This window comes from Schistocerca cancellata, chromosome 4 (assembly GCF_023864275.1).
Source record: "Schistocerca cancellata isolate TAMUIC-IGC-003103 chromosome 4, iqSchCanc2.1, whole genome shotgun sequence".
Classification (NCBI taxonomy): Eukaryota; Metazoa; Arthropoda; class Insecta; order Orthoptera; family Acrididae; genus Schistocerca; species Schistocerca cancellata.
Window position 1 is genome coordinate 185,120,684 of NC_064629.1, and position 27,372 is coordinate 185,148,055.

At 37.8% G+C, this 27,372-nt stretch overlaps 1 protein-coding gene across 1 annotated transcript; it reads left to right on the forward strand.

The window, feature by feature from the left end:
- On the forward strand, window positions 1–27,372 carry LOC126183428 (cystinosin homolog). Its single transcript, XM_049925402.1, has 11 exons — window positions 1–90; window positions 881–967; window positions 1,049–1,139; window positions 2,994–3,173; window positions 5,252–5,392; window positions 6,496–6,595; window positions 8,175–8,294; window positions 10,388–10,558; window positions 18,393–18,510; window positions 18,656–18,758; window positions 24,460–27,372. The coding sequence occupies exons 2-11, from the start codon at window positions 913–915 to the stop codon at window positions 24,500–24,502; spliced, it is 1,122 nt and encodes a 373-aa protein (XP_049781359.1). The 5' UTR covers window positions 1–90; window positions 881–912; the 3' UTR covers window positions 24,503–27,372.

The window sequence follows — 27,372 nt, forward strand, 5'->3', positions numbered from 1 at the left end:
CAACTTCGGCAAAGAGAAAACAGGAGGTGGGTGTTCAAATAGTAGCTGCACCAAACAAACGTAGTCAGACTCATGAGGCGCTTGTGGCAAGTGAGTGAGTTCGTCGACAGTTCAGCAACAGCACTTTCTTGTTAATGTTTAGTACATTTGTAAAGTAAAATAACATTCACGGAACAGTTCATATAATACGAGTGTAGTAAGCGTTAAGCATCGTGTGTTGAAATGAATCAAACGTAACACGAGAAACGAATGGGTCTCCTATACTGTTATTGAATGTTGCAAGATAAAATAGTGGAAGTTTTTTTATGTAGAAGGTGTTTGTAGAGTTGAAATTGTGATAGAATGAGATTCATTCGTGGTCGATGTAAATGATGCAACTGTATGTCATGCAGTAAATCAGATGACATTGTTGATTGCGTGTAGAAAACTTACAGACATACTGCTATGGAATTGGCTTTACGCATTTCATGAGGTATTTCTGTATCATAGTCTTCCTGCGTGAATGAGAGTAGGAGGGAAAAAAAAGGCAGACGTTTGTGAATTATGTGTAAAGTAACTGGTACATTAAATCCATCTCGCACAAGTGTACTTCGTATTTATTTTTCGTTGATATAGGTATTACTGATTCATTATTATAGTTCGCATTCACTTTCACTACTGGAAGTAAGAGCTTTATGATTATCTGCATGGAGTACTGGCGTAAATGTTACTGTTATAAGAATACATTTGCGTTTGAATGAACAGTTCAAAAATTCAGTGACATGTGTGTGTTCTTTGAAACTAAACTTCTCATTTATGACTACATTATTTGCTAATTCCTAAGGAGACATAAATGTAGAGAAGAGTCTCTTTACAGATATGGTCTTTCACTGTGTTTTAGGTAGAATCATCACATTTTTTCTGCAGCACCTGATGCAGGATAAAATGCTGAAAGTGCTTACTCTTCTGCTTGCTACAGTAGCACCATGTAAGTCATCTTCAGTCTTACTGTTTTATGGAATACATTCATTAATAATCTGGTGAACTGTATACATAATTTTGCTTACAGACGGCTCCTGTACATCATTGGAGCTTCAGTTCACCCCACAAGATCTGACTCTGTTGAAAGGGGCATCTACTAGTATTCTTCTGTCCCTAAAGTGAGTAAATGTACTTTTCAGTCTTGCGTACATCTCTTTCTTAATGTGTTAATGTTTGATGAAGATAAATATAGTTAAATAAGAGATTGCAGGTTTCTTCTGTGATGAAATGGAAACATTTTAATCAAATTTTGAAAAAAGCAGAGATTAAACTACATTACAAGCATGATGTTTGTTACTGTAAAATTAAAGAAATTGCTCATATTAAAGTGGAGCAATTGGTATGTGGAAAGACTAATATGACATAAATGTGGACAACTTGTACATCGATTATATGAAGGCATTGCACAGTGATATCGGTAATTCTGTATCAAAGTTCACAGCTATGGAACGATGTTCACTTCACATTTGGTTACTATCAGGAATTTGCAAAAAATGATACTGTCACAAATGGCAAAAGAAGAGACCTGAAGCTAAATGGAAATAAGACTAAATTTGACATCCTCCTATTATCTAATATTTTGAATTTAATTTTTCATATTGTTATATTGCATTCCAGTTTCACTGTTGGTGATTACTTGTAGTCTGCACAACATACTTTACTAAACTGATAACTTGCTCATGATTGTGTATTAGTATGGGTCATTTGGATATTGGTTATTTAGTTCATCAGATAAAAAAGTGGAACAATGTAATTTGTATTCAAAATACACATCGTTCTTTGCAAAATTGGGTGTTCTTGTAAATGTCACTGTGGTTAATTTTGGTGAAGAGTGTTATTTGTGAGTTTTAGGAATAATGTATTAGCACCTAAAGTGGAGTTCCGTAATATGCAACAAGAATCCCTGTAGACATTAGTTATAGTTTTTGGTAATATTACAATTTTCATGTAAAAGATGTTTTACTCCTTCCTGTTGAGACTCCCTCTTTTGCTGCTCAGCTATCACTTAAATGATGTTTGTACAATGATCTTTGTTAAAATTGCTTATTGCCACCCCCTACCCCTTTTGCATATTTCAATATGGCACAGATGTAAACATTAGGCTTCACTACCAGTTAATTTGTTTCCACAATTTATTTGGCTTTATAATGTTCATTGGCTTTGCCAACTCGTAACCAAATTGTCACCTTTCAACCTAACTTAGATCTCAGGCTGCAGTACAAATGAGACAAAAGTGCCATAGAGCTGCACAATATGTTGTTTATTTTTGTGCAAGAGATAATTTGGGTTGGTGATATGTAATCTTGCTGTGTGTCTAGCATATCACAATTTTCTTGAAATTTTATTTGATAAAGATGAGGCTGCATTCCATTCTATAATCATGACAACTGGAAAGAAAAAGAAACTAGTAAAATGATAATTACTGAATTTAGTGAAGCTTCAGACATTATTTTGGTGTTATTGGCAAGTTTTTGGACTCGAGTGTATCTTTACCAGATTTGTTCCAAAATGTCTTTGTTGTTACAGAATGGATCAAGTATATGAATTGTCTTACATTAGATTAATGTTGGTGAAAATGTCCACTATGTTGTACTCTCACCACTGGATATTTGATACAGAACCAGAAAAACATTCTGTATAGACTGGTTTTTGTGCCCAAATGTGAGAACCACGCTTACATGTGTCACCTCAGTTTTAGATTTGCCTTCTGAAGTAGACAAAATTCTATGTTATTTGAAAACATTAACTGATAATAGTTTTGTCGATAAAAAGTTTAGGTTCTCATCCCCACTTCCCTGCATCCTTTCTGTATATCTTTAAAGAACTTTGCTATAACCATATTTCAGTAAGATATTACCTAACACATTTGGCTGCTTTTCTGTTTCCTTTTTCTCCAACAATGTTTAAAAATAATAGATACTTGTATTGCTTTATTGAGATTAACTATTAATGTTTCATTTATATGACTGTAGGAAATCACCTGAAAATGCAACTATTGAAGTCTCTGCAGATCATGCAGATCTGGTATACATTTATCCATCCACCATAACTGTTATTGAAGGGAATGTATCTGAGGCATGGACTGTGAATGTGACAGCTGTGGATGTTGGTCGAGCACTTGTTGCAGCAAATACATCTAGCTCATTAATTGAGTGAGTATAACTACCAGTAGAATACTTCTATCTGTCTGTGTGCCGGCTGTGGTGGCCGAGTGGTTCTAGGCGCTTCAGTCCGGAACTGCGCGACTGCTACGGTCGCAGGTTCAAATCCTGCCTCGGGCATGGATGTGTGTGATGTCCTAAGATTAGTTAAGTTTAAGTAGTTCTAAGTCTAGGGGACTGCTGACCTCAGATGTTAAGTCCCATAGTGCTCAGAGCCGTTTGAACCATTAACTGCCTGTGTGATACTGTGAACTTGCGGTACAATGAACTAAAATAGCTGGCTGAATGTAGTTTGATATTTCTGAAATAAAGTTTCATTGTACACCCAGATTAACTCCATGCAGTGTAACACTTTTTCTGTACCATTATACTTGCTTTTTTAGGGTCTTAAATTGTAATCAATTATCCTTAACTTGCCATTGCTTTTTTATGGATACTGATGGCCTTTCCTGTCCATGTGTAAGATGGAAGGTTATCATACATAAATCCCTCTGTCTGCATATTATATGAATTTTTTTTTTTTTTCTTCTCTTCTGAGTGTTGAGTCACTCATACTCCTCAGTACGACAATATTGTGAAAAGGATTGATTGCTACCCATCATAAAGAAGAGACGTTGAGTCACAGACAGGCACAAGAAAGACTACTGTACATTAAGCCTTTGGCCAAAAGAACTTCTAAAGCAGAAAATTCACACACAAGACCAATGTCTCTGGCTGCTGAGGCCCTGTACTTCATTTGTTTCATCTTTTTTTTTCACATCATTACGCTTTTTTTGTCCTCCACCATGGATCCATGTTTCTCCCCTCTTTCCTTATCCCTTGCCAGAACCCAGTTCCACATACTGTTTGTGCATTGTTGCTTAGATCATGGAAACCCTCACAAATGAACCTGACCATCATATTACCCATCTCTGGATGCATGAGGCCCAAACCTCCTTCCTCTCCACCTGTAAAATTCACCTGCTCTGCAGTACCAAATTTCGACATCCCATATTTTACAATGAAATTCTTACCTTCCAAGAACTTTAGTAATAGGCACAACGCTACCTCAAAAAACAGTCTCCCACCTGTTTGCCTCTTACTCCCTCGTTGGACTACCACTATCCACCAACTCTACAACAGCCCCCAATCCTCTGCTCCATCCCCTCATAGCCCACAAACCCTGCCTTGCTGAGCTCCTATATTTACCACACCCTTGGAAATTCCCTTCCATCACCATACACAATCCAGAGTGTAAATATACCCAAAACACAGATTTGAACCTTTCCTCCAAAACTCTTAGTCCCATAGAGTATCAGTCCTTTCCAAAGAGCTCAACTTTTGCGCTGCTCCCAAATTCAACCACCCAGGACCTTCTCTTCTCCTTCTGGTCCCTCCAGTGCAAACACTCTTTCTAAGCCAACCCTACAAGACTCATCCCAAAGCCAGTGTTAGCGTCTTCGTTGCTCCTTACGTGATCCACCCCCACTTCCCCTGAATCGCCCCCTGTTAACATTCCAGAAAATATATATATAATCTCTCTCCCTGCCCCCCCCCTTCCACCCCCCCTTTCCCCTTCTCCCAACCCCCCTCGCACTGCTATGTTCTGCATTCTTCCATAAACCCAATCACCCAGGACGCCACTTTGTGGCCAGTTACTGTGCCCCTAATGAGATAATCTCTGTTTTCGTGAACAAACACCTTCAGCCAATCGCCCATAACCTACCCACCGCTATAGTTCGTGTGTGTGTGTGTGTGTGTGTGTGTGTGTGTGTGTGTGTGTGTGTGTGTGTGTGTGTGTGTGTGTGTGTGTTATTTATGCTGATTTTTATAAATTTAATAAATTTATATTCTGACGGTTTACATGTTTGTAATAACCCCCCAAAACTGTGTTTGTGTCTTATCCTGTGATACTACTAGTAATTAGTAATTTTAAAGGTGGCTGATAATATTAGATCTTTTAATACCTTTGATAGCTTTTCTGCATATTCTTATGCTGTACATAATGGAAAATATAAAATCTGTTAGTGCTTACGTAAATTGCTCAGTTGTGAATGACATTGACCATTTTTTTCTCTTTTTGTTCCCAGTGTAACTGAAGCCTTCGTGAGGCTCACTATTCAGCATTCAGATTTCCTTTATCATGCCAGCATTGTTGTTGGATGGGTATATTTTGCAGCTTGGTCGATATCTTTCTATCCACAAATATACATTAACTGGAAGAGGAAGAGGTGAGTCTAATATTAACCACAGTAAAAATTAAGATTGATACCGTAATGAGAACATTGTGTGACTATTGCATAAAATGTTCGAATAAACTGGTGAGGGCTTCTATGGAACCTCCTGCCACTGTCCCTCCCTCCCTCCTTCTGCTAAATCATTTTGTTGTGTAAGAAGGGTAAGCATAATTAATAAAATATTGTTGCTACTACTGCTGAGCATATTTAAGTGATCTAGAGTTCACTGTACCTCTCTGGTACAATACATTGCATTAAAAATGACAATTCATAAACGGAGGCATGCTATAATTTCTTGTTGATAACATACTGTGTTGCCTTCCCCTTCAACGTAACAAAAATGGTAGAAAGAAAAGTTTTCTGAGGTTCAATTCCCGCTTTTGTGTACCAGGAGCCAACTGTTGAAGAAAATTTACGAAAACCATTCAGATTGTGAGTTTGGGTTAGTTATGGGAGTTTTGTGATAAGGCATATAAGCCTTTGTAACTGCCCTGACACAGCTTTTTGCTTTTATTGTTGTGTAGTGCTTTGAGACATACAAAATATATCTAAATGGGAAATGGAAAGCAACAGTAACTACCTCGAGTTAACATTTGTTTCATAATAGTTTTGATAAGTGGATATGTCTGAAGCACAACGGACATGGGCTGCAGAAAAATAATAAGCTTTGCCAAAGTTCCATTGGTAGAACCTTTGTCCTTCCCATTTAGAGCTACTTCGCTCAGGCACATGTTTTCTAGATGTTTAATTAAATTCTGAATTGCAGTATTGCTTCATTTATTTACTTTTATTTATTTATTTTTTTATCAAAGTCCAACACTTAATTTTTTTTTTTGAGTAAAGTCAATATTATTTAATAATTGGCATTGCAACATGTTTTGTGAGTATTTTTTGCTCATTAAGGGCATGTACTGTTTATCAAGTAGTCTCAGAAAGACATGGGCAGAGTATAGAACTGCCATTGCATTCTAATTTGTTATGAATTATTTAATATATGTATTTCTCTTCCATTATTTTGCAAATTGATGTTACATTGTTTACATCTCAAAGTGTAGTGCAGTGTTCGCACCTATTGTAGAGTTTTCCTTTTTTTCCAGTGTTGTGGGTCTCAATTTTGACTTTCTGTCATTGAACATACTTGGTTTTATTTTATATTCACTTTTCAACTGCGGTCTATATTGGATTCCTGAGGTGGAGGTAGGCCGTTTCTCATTTCTTTTAATACTTTTGTTCTAAAATAGATCCCTGCTCTTTTTTATGAGAACATATGTCTGTTATGCCTACATTCTCTTAATTCATTTTTCCATATTTTCAATGAAATTACTAAAATAATACAGAAAAGTGCGCAGTAAATTATCCAGTGTTGACAGTTGGTGTCATTATTAACCTACTTAATGGTTTCTAGATTACAGAACTGGCATTTGCAGTAACTTATTCAGTTTAATTATAGATTAACACGCTGTAATGCTGGTACACCATGACCATCACTTAAGTAGTTTTTAGAAACTAACAATATTAGGAAAAGGTCAAGTTCTACTCACCACAGAGGTGACCCAATTGAGTAGCAGACAGGCACAATGAAAAGACTGTTGCACATTACAGCTTTCAGCCAAATCCTTAAGCATATCTCATGCACACATGATCTCTCTCTCTCTCTCTCTCTCTCTCTCTCTCTCTCTCTCTCTCTCTCTCTCTCTCTCTCTCTCTCTCTCTCTCTCTCTCTCTCTCTCTGTGTGTGTGTGTGTGTGTGTGTGTGTGTGTGTGTGTGTGTGTGTGTGTGTGTTTTCTGAAGCAGGCTTTTGGCTGAAAGCTATATGTGTAACAGTTTTTTTAATATTCCAACATGGAATTTAAATAGTTTGTTTTCAGGAACACCATGGGGTTAGGATCATATCTATTTTTAACTAACTTTACCTCAAAAAAATATTGGGTTACTGTAGTGTATTTACTAAAGAACAAAGTAAACTGAAGGAGAAGGAAATTGATTGGAAATGTTCACTCATTATAAGGTGTCGTGTGTTGTTTCCTTCAGATTCTTGTCAATAATTTCCAGCACATGTTTCCCAAACTGCAGCAAATTTCATTGTAGAGTAGAAAATAGTTTGCACATTGCATTTATTTAATTGCGGATTAATACATGCAGCAGCTTGTCATAGTGAGTGGGAGTTATAGGGAAATATAAATTTAAAATGAGGCTTTAGTATAGTTTGCAATCTTCACTGTTCATTGAAGGGAAGAACAGGAAGCAAGACCCACTGAGAACACTAAACTGTGGGGAGTTGGTGACCTATTTCCACCTCTTTAATGTTTTATCATTTTTCACGATAGTAAGACATGTTGTGTGTTCACACCTAGGACATAGAGTTGAAATTGGAAAAAGAAAAGTTTCACTTACCTTAGAAGAATTTGTATGGGACACCTAGGTAAGAACTTCACTACTTATTTTCACACGAAGTGTGTAAACTACAGCATCCAACTGTGCTTTGGTGTCTACTAAGTCACAGTTGTTTGATTAAAGATGCGGGTACAGGCTTATAATTTATTTGAAGTGCTGAGATTCCTTTCTTGCTCACTGCTGTTCATCAGGAATGCGTAAAGTAAAAGTGTGTGGACAGTGATACATTTCACATCAGAGTTTGCTTAAAGTTAGCTGGAATCGTTGACCACATTTAAATAATTGTTACATCTTTTGTGCTTTTAATAACTGTAAATGTTGTTTCACTAAATTTTTTTCATCAGTATTTGTACTTCACAGTAACCTGTTAAATTTTTCCAGGAGGAATACTTCAAACTTTATCCTAAAGGACTGAATCCTGTACAAGTAAATGACATCGTATTTGCCCTTCACGCATCATTTGCGACATTCATCACCATAATTCAGTGCTTCATCTATGAAGTAAGTACTTCACTTCATTACAGTTGACTTTGTCTTGGCATGACATAGCTTAAAAATAATAGTAATGTCAGAAAGGAAATGGAGTTAAATGAAGATAGGGCCAATAAACTTTACACTGAATTTTTTTTCTGTCAGAAGCACAAACTTAACATATTACAAAGGAACAAAATCGAGGAAAAGCGACTGGTTAAGATACAAAGCACTTAGTGGTAGAGTTTTTAGGTTCAGGTAAGGTTAGACACTGAGGGGAATGACATCAGGTGCTCTTCAGATGTTAACGAACTTTCTAATTTGTGTTGTATATCTTGTCACAAATTTTTATGTTGTACTTGACGTAGGTATTTCGTATATATTCATATGTGTTAGTTAGAGAGTAATGAAATTGCATAGTTTTTAATATTGTCTAAGGATTTATGTTATCAGCACAAGTATTTAGAATGTTTTCAGATGTTATTACCTATGGGGAAGAAAACTGGTACATTTTTCAGAGGAGCAGGAAGTGGCACAAGGACAGAAATGAAGATGTAGTTCTTCACTGTATAAGAAATATGTATGGTGAAAGCCACCTATTATAATAGATTGTCTGATGAGTAATGTGTGTCACGGTGCTAGTGTTGTTTATCATTTTTGTCATTTCTTGCTGCCAGTTTTCCACATTTTGCCACTCAGCCTGTCTCCTTACTAGAAGCCTCTGGTCACTGTTGCCTTAAGGATATGCTCCTTCCATTCTCTAAGTGTCCTCTTTGTTCTCATATGTACAGACATTTTCCAAATTAATATTTCCAACTGTCGCCCACCTCTTCTAGATGACCAAGCCTGAATAGATGTTTTGTTTTGTTACTTCAGTTATTGTCATGCTGGCTCACATAATCCCTTATTCTATTTCTTTGCGTTGTTCACACTTGAAATGCTAAGACTTCTTCCCTTAAAGTGTAATTCAGTGCCAGTAGCCTCTTCCCCTGCCTCTGTCTCTTCATGTCCCATGTCTCTACACAGTGCTTAGCAGTACTCTGTATATTTGTAGATGATTTTCTATACCTTTTTGTTGTATTGGTATTCCAAAGAACAGGGTGAAGTTGCCCTATTGCCGTTTCCCACTTCACCTTTTTCATTATTTGTATCAGATGTGCTGTTGCTACATGATGACAGCACTGTTCACAAGTTTTTGAGAATCACATGCTTCCATGCCTTGTTGGCATTACCATTTCCCATGTAACTCTCTCTCCTCCAGCTTTCTGCATGATTGGTTCTTGGTCTTATTAACACAGTTCATGAAGATAGCTGGTTACGTGTATATATGGGGAAATAAAAGTTAAAAACAAACTACCAATGAAATAGTTCATGCCTCTCATCAGAAATGTGTATTTCAATGAAGTGCTTTAAATTTTTTAATTGCAGCCCTTGACCTCAGACTATATCATCTTCCTAATGTATGTTCTTGTATATGATATATAAACTGCACACTTTCAAACAATGTGACTCTGGTCCCCATGAATTCATTTTTAAATTACTATTAATACTATTTACACAAACAGAAAAATGTACACACAAAAAAAAATATGGAAGTTTAGTTAATGATACCAAAAGAAAGTAATAGAAACATTGAAGATTAGGATTTCATTTTATTCTCCATCAGGGGATGAGGAAGTCTGGAAAATGTGAAAGAGGAAAAGAAAAGTCACTGTGGAAGCAGTGTATGTGCCAGGCTAGCTTTGAAACTGCTAGAGCTATCCCATTCCCTTTCCTGCGTGACTGAAAGCTTTCTCCATCTTAGCTATTTCTGTCATACCTCAACTATCATTATTGTTTTATTTTCTGAATAAATAACAAATGGTCTGAGCTATAGTGGGAGATACTAGTGTTGGGTGAGCAAGTAATTTATAACTAGAGTTTAGTTGAGTTGTATGTCATAACCCAGATGAAATTATCTGGTTGCATTACATAAATATTAAGTATAGTACTATTCTGTATGATACTCAATCTTAGAGTGAAGTGATGTCTTCCTATTTCTGTTTTGTTTTAGTTTAATGTCCACATTAGTGAGATACATGTCATATAAGTTTCTCATGATAATGTTTTCTCTTCATTCACAGCGAGGTGACCAAACAGTTTCCATCACGGCACGCGTTATACATGGCATATTTGCACTTTTCTTGTTCATAAGTGTAATCCTTGCAGCTACGTTGGTCATTACTTGGCTTGACTTTCTGTATTATTGTTCCTACGTTAAACTGGCTATTACTCTTATAAAATATGTTCCACAGGTGAGTTGTTAAATTTTTCTGGTAATAAACAGAAACTGTGAAAGGCTTCTTTGTAGTGTTTTAAATCAGTGTTAACTTTACTGTGTAGTAGGGATACTTTCTCCTATGGAATGAATGAGTGTGACAGTGAGAGAGGGATTTGCATTGTTTGTATTTAATATTTTCTTGTCTTTTAAGTACTGTATTCAAACATTATGAATCACCTTGAAGGGAACGATCTATTGATACGTAATCAGCATGGTTTCAGAAAACATCGTTCTTGTGCAACGCAGGTAGCTCTTTATTCGCACGAAGTAATGGCCGCTATCAACAGGGGATCTCAAGTTGATTCCGTATTTCTAGATTTCCAGAAAGCTTTTGACACCGTTCCTCACAAGCGACTTCTAATCAAGCTGTGGGCCTATGGGGTATCGTCTCAGTTGTGCGACTGGATTCATGATTTCCTGTCAGGAAGGTCGCAGTTCGTAGTAATAGACGGCAAATCATCGAGTAAAACTGAAGTGATATCAGGTGTTCCCCAGGGAAGCGTCCTAGGACCTCTGCTGTTCCTGGTATATATAAATGACCTGGGTGACAATCTGAGCAGTTCTCTTAGGTTGTTCGCAGATGATGCTGTAATTTAGCATCTAGTAAGGTCATCCGAAGACCAGTATCAGTTGCAAAGCGATTTAGAAAAGATTGCTGTATGGTGTAGCAGGTGGCAGTTGACACTAAATAACGCAAAGTGTGAGGTGATCCACATGAGTTCCAAAAGAAATCCGTTGGAATTTGATTACTCGATAAATAGTAAAATTCTCAAGGCTGTCAATTCAACTAAGTACCTGGGTGTTAAAATTACAAACAACTTCAGTTGGAAAGACCACATAGATAATATTGTGGGGAAGGCGAGCCAAAGGTTGCGTTTCATTGGCAGGACACTTAAAAGACGCAACAAATCCACTAAAGAGAAAGCTTACACTACACTCGTTCGTCCTCTGTTTGGATATTGCTGCGTGGTGTGGGATCCTTACCAGGTGGGATTGACGGAGGACATCGAAAGGGTGCAAAAAAGGGCAGCTCGTTTTGTATTATCACATAATAGGGAAGAGAGTGTGGCAGATATGATACGCGAATTGGGATGGAAGTCATTAAAGCAAAGATGTTTTTCGTTGTGGCGAGATCTATTTACGAAATTTCAGTCAGCAACTTTCTCTTCCGAATACGAAAATATTTTGTTGAGCCCAACCTACATAGGTAGGAATGATTATCAAAATAAAATAAGAGAAATCAGAGCTCGAACAGAAAGGTTTAGGTGTTCGTTTTTCCCGCGCGCTGTTCGGGAGTGGAATGGTAGAGAGATAGTATGATTGTGGTTCGATGAACCCTCTGCCAAGCACTTAAATGTGAATTGCAGAGTAGTCATGTAGATGTAGAAACCTAATTATTTCTCTACATAACTCTTCTATGGGATATTGTGACAACAGCTGTTACTGTATATTTTATGTAGTACAGATAACACATCAGGTGTATTTACGTGATTCATTCTTGCACAACCAGTTTCCACCCCATCTTCAGGCCCCTGTATAGTTTTTAGTGATCACGTTGACACTGAGAAATCATATTATACTTTCTGTAGAGGGTCCAAAACATCAGTGTCTGCTAAACTGAAGCTTCTTTCCTCCTATGGTGTGTACGGTGGCAGTACATAAATACAGTTTGTTAATAACTTCTTTTAATGTGAAACATTGTGTGCATTTGCACTTTTTTTAAAAGTATGCACACACATACTGATGGTTACAGGGTAGCAGTTTAATTTGCATTTGTTTCTGGTTCATTTTTGGCCAACATGCACATTTGCTGGGGCCAAGTCAACACTCGTTAGTTATTGACACTTTCTCCTCATTCACAACAACTTGTCAGGTCTTACCTGACAACAGATGTACTACCCAACTTCATGTCTTTTCTTACTGTATAAGCATGTATTTTCTTCATAAAATAACGATGTAGAACCATGTTGTGGAGGCTTTTCAGTAGTTTTGAATTACGGGACAAGCTTGAAAGCAACCATAAAAAGTGGACCTCTTGAATGAGACACTTGATAGTTTTTATGTGAAACTGTTTCTCAGATTTGTACTGATTTTTCTAGAGGAATTATGTAGGTTGTAGGAACCTCATAGTATTAGAATGCTAAATATATTTGGTACTCTACAATAAATTGGTATCAGAAATGCGGGCTGTGTCATTATTGAAAATCATAGTATCTTGCCCTATTATTAATGCTACATACCACCAGAGGCTACAATAATCTAAAAATGAAGGAAAGTTCCGTTTATTTGTTGTGGCCCCTGAGGAGGCTCGCAGTTTGTGTGCGGCGGACATTGGGCCTTCCTTTCTGGCTGCATTTCATTCCCCCTGCCCCTCCCTCCCCTGTCCTCACTCCTTCCCTCTGGGAAATATTGGGAAAAAATGGGATTTTTTTTTTTCATCTGGGAGAAATCCAGGAAAAACTCAGGAATTTTTTACAATTCAGAGATTTTTCATAGTTGTAATTTTAAGTTAAATTTTTACTTACCATAAAGAAGACACGTCAAGTTGCAGACGGGCACAATTAAGACACTAACATGTTAGACTCTCATTCAAAACTTAACACTTAGGATCAGCCACTCAAAAAAATTTCAGCCAGAAGACCAGCCATTTCTGCCATTATTTAAAATTTCAGTGGCACATTTGTGTTTGATATATCTTAAATGCTAACACAAGCTAAAAAAGACCAAGTTTCAAGATTGGTTTCTCATATTTATTTTGGTTCTTTTATAGATTACAAATTGTGCAATAATGATGGCAAAAAATATAGTTAAACTAAACTCTGTCCAAACAGGCCTCTGAAGGCCCAACGGTACTGACCCACCACTGTGTCATCCTTGAGCGGCATGTAGTCAGCAGACCACTCTCCTGGCTGTTGTCAGTTTGCGAGACTGGAACCGCTACTTCTCAATCAAGTAGCTCCTCAGTTTGCCTCAAAGTGTTAAGGGCACCCTGCTTGCAAACAGCACTTGGCAGACCGACTGTAACCTATCCAAATGCTAACCAAGCTCGACAGCTTCGGTGGTCTGACAGGAACTGGTGTTACCAATGCAGCAAGGCAATTAACAGAAAGTATAATTATCCTTTAAAAAATTGATTAGAAGTGAGTACTTGAGCTGTTTCACATGTAATTGACGTTTCTATTGGAAAGTCAAATTGCTCAATGGAACATGTACTAAGCCAGGTAACCCAAGTGATATTTGGTGCACAGCAGCTGAAATTTATAAATTCAGCTGCTGCAATTTAAGCTGTACTCTTAGGATCTTGCGTAACCACACCCTCGGAAAAAAGAAACGGTAAAAACTTTTTGACGACCAGTATTATATGTGAAAGCTGAACTTTTCTTGTACCTATACTGTATGTAAACACACATTAATTTAAAGCATAAACTTTTCCTGTTTGTGCATTCACACTACTTAACAGTGATGTTGGTATTGCCTGACTACATGAAGTGTCCTATGCTCTGAATATCTGCCTGCATTCAGTGGCAGGATCACATGACATAAGCTCTGATTGGCTGACAAAAGTGTGTTGCAATCCCGATTTCGGTGCTTCGGAAGCTACTATGCTGCATTTCATGGAATTCTAGTTTATATTTATGAAAATGTGTAGTGTAAATGCCCCACACCAAAGATCTTTCCAAAACACTTTTTTTTTTTTTCTGGGTTTGAACAGCTGCTCATTTGGGATGATGTCCATAGCCAAACCATCTCATTGAACACCCAGCTGCAAGCTGCTGCAGTCCATATTTTCCTTCCTTGTTTCACCTTTTCTCTTTGTAACGTCTTCATCCCTTTGTTGTTTGCTGTCAACAGGGCAGACTTATTTCAGCTTATTGGTCAGCTCCCTCACCTTTTTGCTGCTCAGCGACTTCAACACACACCATCCCTTTTGGGGCCCTTCGAGCATCTGTCTGAGAGGTTCCCTTTTGTCTGACCTCAACCAACTCAACCTCATCTGTCTTAAGACTGGAGCACTCGCATTTCTTTTGGACTCCATGCACACCTATCCCCATTTGGACCTATTGTTCTGCACTGCTCAATTTGCCCATTGTCTTGAGTGGTCTGTTCTTTCTGACAAGTACTCGAATGAGCATTTCCTGTGCACTATTTGTTTGCTGACTCCCCCACCTGCATGCAAACACAATTGGCAGCTCCCTAAGGCTGATTGGAGGCTTTACTCCTCCCTGTTGACCTTCAACAAACATTTCCCCAGTTGTGATGACCGTGTAGAGTACATTATGAACATTATCTTTTCAGCTGCAGAATGTTCCATACCTCACATCTCTTCTTTACTGTTCCATGTCCAGTCCCCTAGTGGGCTGAGACATGCAATGACATAATTCGCGCACAGAGATGTGCTCTCCATGTTTGTAACAGTCATCCTACGATGGTGAACTGTCTTGGTTATAAACAGTTATGTGCACATTGTTGCCCATTCTTTGGTGGTAGCAAACAAGCTACCTGGATTTTATTTGTTAGGTCTTTCAACAGTTTCACTCCCTCTTCTGTTGTGGGGGCAACCTCTTTTGGTTCTCTGGGCCCAGGGTTCGTTCCCTAATACACGGCCTGTGACAGTAGCAGATGATGTTGTTATGGATCCTGTTGCTATCTCCAACACCTTGGGCCACTATTTTGTGGGGATTTGGAGCTCCACCCATTATCACCCTGTCTTTATCCCTCAGAAATGAGTGGAGGCCACTTGGGTAATATCCTTGTCCTCTTAGGATCGTGACTACTACAATTCCACTTTTACTATGAGGTAGCTTGACTATGCTCTCACCTCATCCTGATCTGCTGCCCCAGGGCCGGATGATGTATTTACATTCAGATGTTACAGCACCTTTCTCTTGTGGGCAAGCACTTTCTCCTTCATATGTACAATCACATTTTGGCAGATGGCTCATTTCCCAGACACTAGCGTGAAGAGTGTGTCATACCAGTAAGGCAAACACCTTCCTTCTAGCTACTGTCCCATTTCTCTCACCAAGTGTGTTTACAAGGTAATGGAATGTATGATTCATGACTGGCTGGTATAGTGGCTCGAGTTTCGAACCACTGCACAATGTTATTTTCGCGCACACCGTTCCGCTGTTCACCATCTCATCACTTTTCAACCCGTACCATGTATGGTTTTCTGTAGAACAACCAGACTGTGGCTATCTTTTTGATTTGGAGAAAGCCTGAGAGACCTGCTGGAGGACTGGTATCTTCCATACTTTCGACACATGGGGCTTGACACTACCTGCCCCATTTCCTCCAGGAACTTTTAAAAGATGGAGTTTCTAATGTACATGTGGGTTCAGCCTTGTTGGCCACCTTTATCCAGGAGAACGGGGTGCCTCAAGGCTCTGTCCTCTTCGCTATAACCGTTAACCCTATTATAGACTTGTCTCCCACCCCTTTTTGTCGATGACTTTGAGATCTATTGCAGTTCTCCACGAATTTGTCTCCTTCAGCAGCATCTTCAGCGATGTCTTGAATTCCTGGGGCTCATGATTGATGGGAAACTTTCTTGGTTCTCCCACATGTCTTACCTGACCACATGCTGTATGCGGTCCCTCAGTGTACTGTGTCCTAAGCAGTAATTCCTGGGAAGCAGATTGGGCCACCCTCCTCCATTGATACAAATCCCGTTGAAACTAGAATATGGGTGTTTCATTTATTCCTTTGCACACCCATCCAGCATAGGCTGTCTTAACGCAATCCACCATCCTGGAATACAGTTGGCCGCTGGTGCTTTTAAATTAGCTCCGTTGAGTCTCTCTGCATAAGCTGCCGAGCTACCACTGTCATCCTGATGTGATGTCCTCCTCAATGGATATGCATTCCGTTTGTCTTCCATCAGTACGGGGTGTTACCTCCTTCTGTTACATCGTGGAAGTTCACTTTCGGCAACTGCTCCGGCAACTTAACTTCATGCTACCTGCCATGTTCCTGATGGGTGTGAACCCTTTGCTGCCTTGGCTTTGTGTGGTGGCCCATGTTCATCTTGTATTTTATTCACTTCCCAAGGAAACTACTCAGGATTGGATCTATTGCTGTAAGTTTGTCAACCTTCGCATACAACTTAGTGCTAACTCTGTCATGGGCACTGAATGGCTCTAAGACCAACTGTGTGTTGGCACCGACCATTTTCGGTATCACCTTCCAGAACTCTGCGAGATTTTTTTACAGCAGAGCTCTTTGTTCTCTACCAGATCACGCGGTACATTTTGTGACAGGGTTTTTAATTATCATGTGCTCTGATTCTCTCAGGGGCTTTTAGAGCCTCCTTCTTGTGCTGTACACAGTCCTTCCCTTAGTTGAATGAGTCAAAGCTTCCACTTGCTCTCTGTTTAGGAAGCCATTGTGATGTTCATGTGGGTTCCTGGTCACGCCAGTCTGGTGGGAAATGAGGCTGCTGAGGCCGCTGCCAAGGCTGCAGTCCTCCTACCTCAGTCTGCTAGCTCTTCCATTCCTTTGGATGATAACTGTGTTGCCATCTGTCGGCAGATGGTGTCACTTTGACATCACCACTGGTCTTCTCTTCACAGAAATTAAACCTCTCCCAATGGCTTGGACAATGTCTTCTTGGCCCTCTCATTGCAAGGAGATAATTTTATCTAGGTTGTGTATTGGGCACTGTCATTTTACCCATTGCCGTATGTTACGTGGTGATATCCCACCACTTTGGGCTCATTGTCATAAACTTTTGATGGTTCGCCATTTCCTGACCCAATGCCCATTTTGTAACTGCTTACAATCCAGTGTGTGTTTACCATTTGAATTATCTGCCATTTTAGTGAACCGCGCATGGGCTGTTGATCACATTCTACTTTGTTTCTGTTGTAGCAATATGGTGAAGGACATTTAATCTTTGATTTGGGACCTCCACTGTCTGTACGGTGTATTTTGCAAACCTTTCTCCATGGGGAATTCCTTGCTTTAAGCTATTTTCCCTTTCATTGATTGGGCTTAATGTAGAGTCACTTTAAACTTCTTTTACTTATTGGTGTTTAAGGTTATGACATAGGCACTTATGACCTGAGTTGTTCTTGTGCCAAAAAAATAAATAAATAAAGTGGCATGTTGTCCCACTCTCTTTCCTACATTTTTGTGTGGACTTTAATGCTGTTTTGTTTCCCCTTTTCTTGTGTTGCCTTTCTCTGGTGTTGTACCCGTTGTTGTGCTCACGGTATGGCATGGGGATTAAGAAGAATCGGTGGCTGTGCTTGTGCCCCAAAACATGTCCCTGACATTCCTTTTATCTCTTTATTTGCCCATTTTCCCACTGCCTAACTGGACTGTACTGTTTGTGTTGTTCCTCCGTGCTTTTTGCCACCTTAGCTCATGGAACCGATGACTTTGCTGTTTGGTCCCCTCCCCCAACCAACCAATATTTGTTGCGGGTCCATTATGGACTGTAGTGTGGTTATATTTCATTCTCCTCACTATCAGTGGGTTCTGGTGGCTGAATACACACACCCTGACACTCTGATGAAGTGTAATTCTTGTGTAAATAAATATTCCAAGAAAGATTAAGCTTGATGACTTTTTGTGTTGTTCTACCCTGAAACTGCCAACAGACTGAATTACAACTGTTAAGAGTGAGCTATTCCTTACTGCGCACTAATCACCAATGTGCTTCAATTTTTAGCCATTTAAAACTACTTTTATATGACAGTAATTCAGTATGCACTTTATGTATAAAATAAATTTGATTCTTTTTTTTTCATGATACTGAATAAATTAAAAGTTGGTTACATACATAATGGAAAAACTCTTTATAGGCTTACATGAACTACAAACGCAAGAGCACAGTGGGGTGGAGCATTGGAAACATCTTGCTGGATTTCACTGGAGGAATGCTGAGCATGCTGCAAATGATTTTTAATGCCTACAACTACAGTAAATATCAGTTATTTATTTCTTGTATAAGCATTACTATGCACCATGCTGTACTTTAAAATAAGTCTTACCTTTCTCCTTGAATTTTAGTTTGTTCTGATTATATCAAAGCATTGTCAGTAAAATATTTTTTTTTAATTTCCAGATGACTGGAATTCAATATTTGGAGATCCTACAAAATTTGGGCTGGGTCTTTTCTCCGTGATATTTGATATTTTCTTCATTATACAGCACTATGTGCTTTACCGGTAAGTGTAATTAGCATCTGCAACAAAACTGTATGGGAGGGTGTCAAAGGTGTGTGTGGCCGGTTGGGTGGTAAGGGGGGGGGGGGGGGGGGTAAGAGAAAGATAGGTAGGCAATTCAACTTACCCACTGAATGTCTGGTAGTGTAAACTTAATTTTCTGATATTTTAAGTTTAGTTTTATTTGGAAAAAGTACTACACTACCTTCAGAACAGTGCATTGCTAAGTGTTTTTTTTCTTCCCCTTCTTCTTCTTCTTCTCCTCCTCCTCCTCCTCCTCCTCCTCTCTCTCTCTCTCTCTCTCTCTCTCTCTCTCTCTCTCTCTCTTAGGCATTCCAATATGTTTTGAACATAATTTCTCTTGACTTCAATTTGAATTCATGTTACTTGTTACATATTATAATGAAAGATAGATTAATTTGATTCTGAAAGTGTGTTTACCAAACTACCAGCCTTTGGCATCATCAATCTTTATCTTGGTCAGTATTGCACATTGTAAGAATGCTAAAAGTTCCTGGAGGAAAAAAAGCTGTTTTGTCTTCCTTTATCCTGAAAGAAAACATTTTTCATGCAAATAAAATAAAATTTTTGTCTACAGCGAGAAGATACGTTGCCCATTAAACTGGTTGATAAATTTATTTAATAAGTACAGGGTCATCTTGCTATCGCAGATTAAGCTATCACTGCATAGTTCAACATTTTTACGTTGTTTAATAGCTTAATACAGGGGTTTTGCCATATTTATGGATGAAGGTTTGGCTATTGGGGTCCCAGGCAGGTGTATTTTGAAGAATTCAGGAGGCTAGGGCTGGGCAAACTATATTGTGTTTCATCTAGCTCGAAATTTCCCAATACGCTGCAGCACTCAATGCAGTATGGGCCTTGCTCGAATTATCACATGACATTTCCCTCTGACAACACTAACACATGGAATATGCAAGAAACTGTGAACTAGCCACTACACCACTCTACTGTTCTGATTAAAATTTGATAATTTTGTTAAACACAGAAGAAAAGAAAAAGAAGTTTTCATACTTGTACTGGTATGGATACTGTATACAAATGTTTATGGTGCTTTTTAAGCAAAGGTAACATTCAAAGCTGAAAATGCTGCCCTTAAAAAAAAAAAAGTTGATTTTCAACCCATGCCAATATTTTGTTTCTTTAAGAGTGTGTGAGATTGTTTGCCAAGTGGATTGCAAATGAGAATTTTGGTTGCTGTTCACATATTAGAATACCAGGTAAAAATGTCACCAGCTTTTAATCATATGGTGATATTCAGATGAAACAAAACAGAAAATTAATCCAGTATTAAATGCCTAATAAGTAAAATAAATTCTATTGAAGTGACTGTAATAGTTACCATGAGAATAAATTATGATGGCAGGACCTTTTGTGGAGATAGCTCCAACAGGTATCACTAGAGAATGGAAAAAATGAAAGTTAGAGAACTGGACTGAATCGTGATTGCACTCTTGTAGTTATGAATTAGTTGCTTTTATTACATAACTATGATGAGTGCGGGAGGGTGGGTGGGGGAGTGGTGACGTGTGGGCAGCAGATTTTGTCATCCTGCTAACATTAGAAATCTGTACCACATACTTTCGCTTTTTATGAACATCTATTACATTTAAACTGCAGTTAGCCTGACTCCATTTGTACTTTGAAATTGGACAAATACTTGACAATGGTAGACATTTCTACAGGAGACAGTAAAATTCTGGATAGGGGCCAATGGTGTACTTAAATGTTTCCTATAGTCATGTTTTTGATGCTCACTGTGAGGTATGTTGGGTACAGAAGGGGATGTGTCAGCTGCTGGTTCTAACAGCAAATGAGAGAGTGGCAGGCAGACAATGCGTTTAGAAGCAAGAGAAATTGTTACATTCTCACATTAGTATAAAAGTGAAGTCCATTGTGTACACTATTCAGAAACAAATATAGCTATGTTGTCAGGTCTCTGTCTATAATCATAACCACAACCTCAGAAATCACAACATTAAGAAGAAACAACCAAATCTTTGTAACTACAAAGATACGAATTTTGTAGCTGTGCTCTTAGGATAGTGATAGTTATTCAAAATAGTGATAATGTGGATGACAGCCTTAGTAAGCTAAAAGGTAATGAAGATCAAAATTAATGTAAATTATTTGTTTTTGTTTATTTTATTTCCCCATGTGTTATCATAATGTAGACAGTCCTTAAATGGCATAACTTCAAAATAGGTGTAATAATGTTAACTTTTTAGGCAGATACTTTGTTTTATTGACAGTCTGTAATTTTGATTAGTCAGAATATGTTAAAAAGGTGCGTCTTTTATAATTAAGAAAAGAGGTTGTCTTGCATTAAGGATCATACTAAACTTGGGTAAATGTGTTACATTTGTAATATAATCATTTGTTTGCAGTGCTGTAACACTGAATGGTGTAAATGAGCTATTGACAAATGTTCTAGGATTAGGTTTACATGAATTGTTCCATGTAAAAGCTGATAATGATTATCTATTTTAATTTGTCTGTGAAAATATTTTGGCATTGCTCTCACACATTAATTGCGAAATGTTCATATTTTCTTTGATGATCTGTCAAATAATTTGTCGGCCATCACATGTAATTCTTTAATATTTAATTTGGAGATTTATATTGATGGTATTTGTTAAGTGGTTTGTATTATAGCCCATGTCTGTTGCACACAAAACCATCAGACATGTTGGGAAAAAGACGATCCCTTTTTTTATTACCAGTGCATGTGACGCATCATGCAGTGAACACTGAGACCTTGCTTGATATACCAAAGAGAGAAAACTGTTATCTGCTATGGTGATTCTGATGACTGTGCCTTCTGCCTAGCTCACTCTAATAAAACACACACATTCCATCTGGAAAAGTGAAGAGTTACTCAATCCTCCACTTGATATTTCAAATGTGCTACAGCGCATTACGGTCACAACATACTGTCACTGCTCGTCCAGTTTTCTAAAGCTGGTTGTTTGCACATAGTTTGCACATAGTTTGCATATAGTAAGACACACTACTCTGGCAATTCCAAGAAAATTGCAAGAGAAGTTTTACACGTCTATTATGTATGTGTACGAAAGTGCCTGCCATATGAAGTCATTGTGGTCAAGCAGTAAGTGTTCGAGCTATGCAAGAAGGGTCGTGGATGAGGTGATGGTTCAGATACTGCTAACACTTATTTTTTAATCTATACCTTTTTCACCAATGGTTACATTATTTAATTTATGACATTTTTAAATGAAGTTGTAGTGAATTTCATGTTATGTGATATTTACTATTTGTAATTAAATTTTCAAGGATGAGGGACAGTCTTGGCAAGCTGAAGTCAAAACTCAGTAAATAATTATGTGAATGATGTTATTCACAATCGTTAATATGGTAAGTCACAATGTACCAGACCTTAAGAGTAATGTGCAATTACTCATCAGATGTGCTCTCAACAGCACATGTTGCAGGATGGTACCTCTCATACAGACATGGAAAATGTAAATTGAAGCTTGATGCAAATACACGTTTTTTTTGCATTACATGACCTCTCAAATGTCATATAAATTAAATAATATGACCACTGATGGAAAAAAAATAGATTAATAATTTAGTCTTAGTGGAGTTCAGCTGTCACCTTATACATATTTGTCTAAAAAGCTGGAACGCTATATCACTTGACCACCACGAACTCTTGATGTCCAGCACCTGCACATAAGCCTCAGTATAAAAACAGAAAACTTCTCTTGTGATTTTTCTCGGAATGGCAGTGTAGTGCACCTTACTACTTGCACATTATGTTAATTGCCTACTAAAGCTGTAAAAAGTTTAAAGTAAAATCTGTGATCCCAGTGTCGTGACCTCCCTTGTTAGTAATTCAGATGTGCAGATAGGTGTAAATCAGTTAAAATTTACTTTCATCTCCTGGCATACTAAAATGTGATGCACTGGGTTCTGTATTTATGGTAGCATTAATACACTACTGACCATTAAAATTGCTACACCATGAAGATGACTTGCTACAGTTGTGAAATTTAACCGACAGGAAGAAGATGCTGTGATATGCAAATGATTAGCTTTTCAGAGCATTCACACAAGGTTGGCACCAGTGGCGACACCTACAACGTGCTGACAAGAGGAAAGTTTCCAACTGATTTCCTATACACAAACAGCAGTTGACTGGCATTGCCTGGTGAAACGTTGTTGTGATGCCTCGTGTAAGGAGGAGAAATGTGTACCATCACGTTTCCGACTTTGATGAAGGTCGGAGTGTAGCGTGTCGTGATTGCGGTTTATCGTATTGCGACATTGCTGCTCGAATTGGTTGGGATCCAATGACTGTTAGCAGAATATGGAATCGGTGGGTTCAGGAAGGTAATATGGAATGCCGTGCTGGATCCCAACCGCCGCGTATCACTAGCAGTAGAGATGACCGGCATCTTATCCGCATGGCTGTAATGGATCGTGCAGCCATGTCTCGATCCCTAAGTCAACAGATGGGGATGTTTGCAAGACAACAATCATCTGCACGAATAATTTGACCAACATTTGCAGCAGTATGGACTATCAGCTCGGAGACCATGGCTGCGGTTACCCTTGATGCTACATCAGACAGGAGCGCCTGCGATTGTGTACTCAACGACGAACCTGGGTGCAAGAATGGCAAAACGCCATTTTTTCAGATGAATCCAGGTTCTGTTTACAGCATCATGATGGTCGCATCCGTGTTTGGTGACATGGTGAACGCACATTAGAAGCGTGTATTCGTCATCGCCATATTGGCGTGTCACCCGGCAAGATGGTATGGGGTGCCATTGGTTACATGTCTGTCACCTCTTGAAGCTCTGTTTGACTCGATGCCCAGGTGTATCAAGGCCGTTATTACGGCCAGAGGTGGTTGTTTTGGGTACTGATTTCTCAGGATCTATGCACCCAAATTGTGTGAAAATGTAATCGCATGCCATTTCTAGTATAATATATTTGTCCAATAAATACCTGTTTATCATCTGCATTTCTTCTTGGTGTAGCAATTTTAATGGCCAATAGTGTATTTATGGAATATTCTTTCTGTACATAAACATATTTAAAAACGTGAGTACGCCCCCCATTTGCTTTAGTATTATGTTGAGAGTGAGGAAGGAAGGTAAGTAATATTAGGATAAAACTCCCATTGATGACAAGGTAAAGTCTGAACACAAGTTGCATAGGACAAGGATAGCGAAGTAAATTGGCAGTATTCTTTGCAAAGGAGTGGATGTAATTTTAGTCTCATTTGATTTAGACACTGTGCAGAACATAAATGTAAATGACTGGGTGGAGAGTCTGAACCATTGTGCAGCTAAACAAGAGTCCAACAACTTAGTCAGTGCCACCTTCCTCAGTAAGAGACCTGTAGCATCAGAGTATTTGGTTCAAAAGATATGGGATTGATTGTGCAAAAACACTCATGTTTAACACATTGACTGCCAAGAGGTTGCTGGTGGCCACAGCAGAGCCTTGCACTGTATGCCCACTAGACTGGCGGTGAAATGGCCATCACTACAGGAGTGGCAGTTGATATGTTAAAGATTGAAGACTTGATGGTACATAAAATTTCTTGACATGTTTGAGAATTATTTTGTTAGTTTTTTAATAATTTATCTTACTGTTATATGCAGTATATATTAATTTGTCTTACCACTTCTCTGAATTTTGATTTCAGTGATCGAAAGCAGACATCAGAAAGTATTAAAGAGCCTATATAACATGACACCAGTTTTATGTTCCCTGTGGTTTTAATTCTATTATCACATTATTTCTTCTTCTGCTGCTTAGTGTTGCATATTCATGACAGACTGAAACAGTCATGGTATGGCAGAGTAGACGTTATAAGAAGAGAGATAATCTTGCCTTATCAAACACCATATTTGTGTTTATTGAATTTTATGGTAATGTGCAAGGTGGAGGAAATGCATTTTTGAAAATGTACAAATGTCACCTTCTACTGTGTGTAAAGAAAAACAAAAAGTACTACGACTAGTGATGTAAAGTTACCTTGAGGACCAACTTTATAGCCATATATTATAAAAACCTAATTCTTGAGTTTGAAACAACTCTTCATGTAAAAGATACTTGTTTCTCTGATTCAAATTTTAGTCAGTATTGTTGGTGGCAGGTTGAATCTGCTGAAGGATATTTTTCAGTATGTGCCATGACCACCAAGTTTTGCAGTGCCGTGGCATGCAGATGAAATTGGCAGAAAGTGATGAATCCTGTTCAAGTTGTCATGTTTTATCTTATTGTGAGATATTTAACAAAAAATACATGAATGATGAAGTGTGTGTAGTCACTTTCAAATGAAAGCACAATGAGAAACAGAAAGAAACAATATACACTCCAAATCTCCTCAATCCCTGTTGTGCATTGATTTCTGTTTTACTTCCATTATTATTAAATATTTATGTTTTAAAAGTGTGTGTGTGTGTGTGTGTGTGTGTGTGTGTGTGTGTGTGTGTGTGTTTTATTTATTAGACAAATGTAAAATATGAGTAAATTTGATATTATCTATAATTGTTACAGTATTAAATTCTGTTAGTAATATAAGATGTCAAAGGATCCAAATTATGTGAACATGATTAAAGTTAAAAGGGTATTATTATTGTGCACTGTGGCCATTCCTACTCCACTATCACTGTACTAAATTTCCTAGTGTCATAGTTGTAACTGACTTGTACTCTGTAGCCCAGCAAATTTTTTAATTTTTTGAAATGCATAGCCATGTAAAACTCATAATCTATTACCATTGTGCCCCTGCTAACATCTCATTGTTTTAAAGGAACTGACATTGTAAAATGAATGAAAGAGTAGTGTGATGTACCATGTTACTAGTTGGATTCTTGATGGGAAGCTCAAGACTGGTATTACAAAGGCTGGCCTATTGCACTGGCTATTGTAGTCTTTCTAATTAGCTCAGTCCCCCCCCCCCTCCCTTTTTATCAGATCTGGTTTGCACAATCTTTGTGGAGGGGGAACAAGTAGAACTGATAATGTGCTCAGATTTCTATGAGGGAGGTTGGAAACAGATGGTTTGAAACATGGTTGAATGAGTTACTGAATTCAGTCATTTTGTAATGGAATAACTTTCAGTGTTACAAAATTTTTTGTAATAAAGTGTTATCACCGACATAAATATTTGTCACAAGGTGATGTTGAAAGAAGTATTATTTTGTGAATAAATGTCAATTTTTATGAAAATTTATTGTCTAGTACTGGTCTTGCAGATGGATCAAACTGCTATTTCTGTTAAATTAAATATTTGTGTTTCCTTGTTGCCTATAGCTGCTTTACAGTTATTGAGGGTATTTTAATTCTATGTTTGCAACTACAAAAAAAAATGCATGTTTTTGACACCAAATTCATTTGCATTTGTGCAGTTAAGACATTTCACGTGGAAACACAAAAATTCATTAGGACTTATGGAATTCTGTAAGGCAATTCAGAATGAATTGCCTAGAAATCTTCAGAGTGAATGTTTGTAGGAGAATGCGTACTAGTCAGTAATACTTGAAATAAGCAAACATATTACACATTAGCAGCAGACTTTTTGAATAAAGAGGTCTGCAAGAGGATCAACCAAGATGTTTTAAGATGGAGTGTAGTGGAGAAAAGCCGTAGAAGATGTTACAATAAAATGAACAAGAAAAAGATGCTACGAATTCCATGACTATAATAACTAGCTACAGAATGTGTTTTTCATAATGCAATGCTGTGAACTGCAGCTGACATGCTTTCTTTGATTACATCTTTAAAATAATCTGGCTGTTCTGTTTTAATTATCTTTAAACGAAATTGTAAGCTAACCAGCAAGGTAAAATGTGACCGAAAGCAGGAAAGGTCATGGTTGACAAAATTGTTCTATCACAGGTTGAGATCATTGTGAGAAAGTTCCGTTTTGTAAGTTATCCATTTTGTTTTATATAGTTCGGTTGCACATTTTTTTCATAAACATTTATCATCAATATACCTTGCAAATACTGTATTAAATAAAGGAAGATTTTTTTTTCCTCTGTTCTATTTACTTATGGGCAAAATTTGTGCATGGCATCATAACTGTTTGCAATGTATCCTATGAGCCAATGGTGATTGCAGAGTAGTCTAATTGGTTGTGTTAAGAAAAATGAATTTTTACAGTTATCACATTTTTAAATCAGTCCTATAGTTAAAATGTGGGTGCTGACATTTTGAGCTGCAGTCCATAATTCCTCATCCTCAGAAGTGCAATGTATTATTGTATTTAATGTTGAGGTACTCATCTGATGGGTCCAACCTCTAATCACTTTCATTTACAAGCTTTCTGCATTACAGTCCCTGTGATCATGTGTCTTGAAGAATTTTTTTTAAAATCTGCAGTCATTTTATTTTGAAAACATATTCCAGAACTGAAACACTATTTTGTTAATATTTTTTTTTAAACTCTACATTAGTTTTGAAAGAAAGAGCTCAGTACCAATTGTTACATCTGAATTCCTACACCGTGTGGCATAGTTGCAAATCTTTAAGTGTACTCTCCAGTGCAACTTATTTGTTATTGTTTTTTCCAAATACTGACCTCAATAAAAGATAATAGCCACTTTTA

Bases quoted from the DNA above. Each gene is read 5' to 3' on its own strand.
- LOC126183428 (XM_049925402.1), top strand. From the start codon at position 913: ATGCAGGATAAAATGCTGAAAGTGCTTACTCTTCTGCTTGCTACAGTA. The intron at 3,174-5,251 runs GTGAGTATAACT...TTTTGTTCCCAG, and splicing joins ACATCTAGCTCATTAATTGA to TGTAACTGAAGCCTTCGTGA. The intron at 18,511-18,655 runs GTAAATATCAGT...TTTAATTTCCAG, and splicing joins TTTTAATGCCTACAACTACA to ATGACTGGAATTCAATATTT.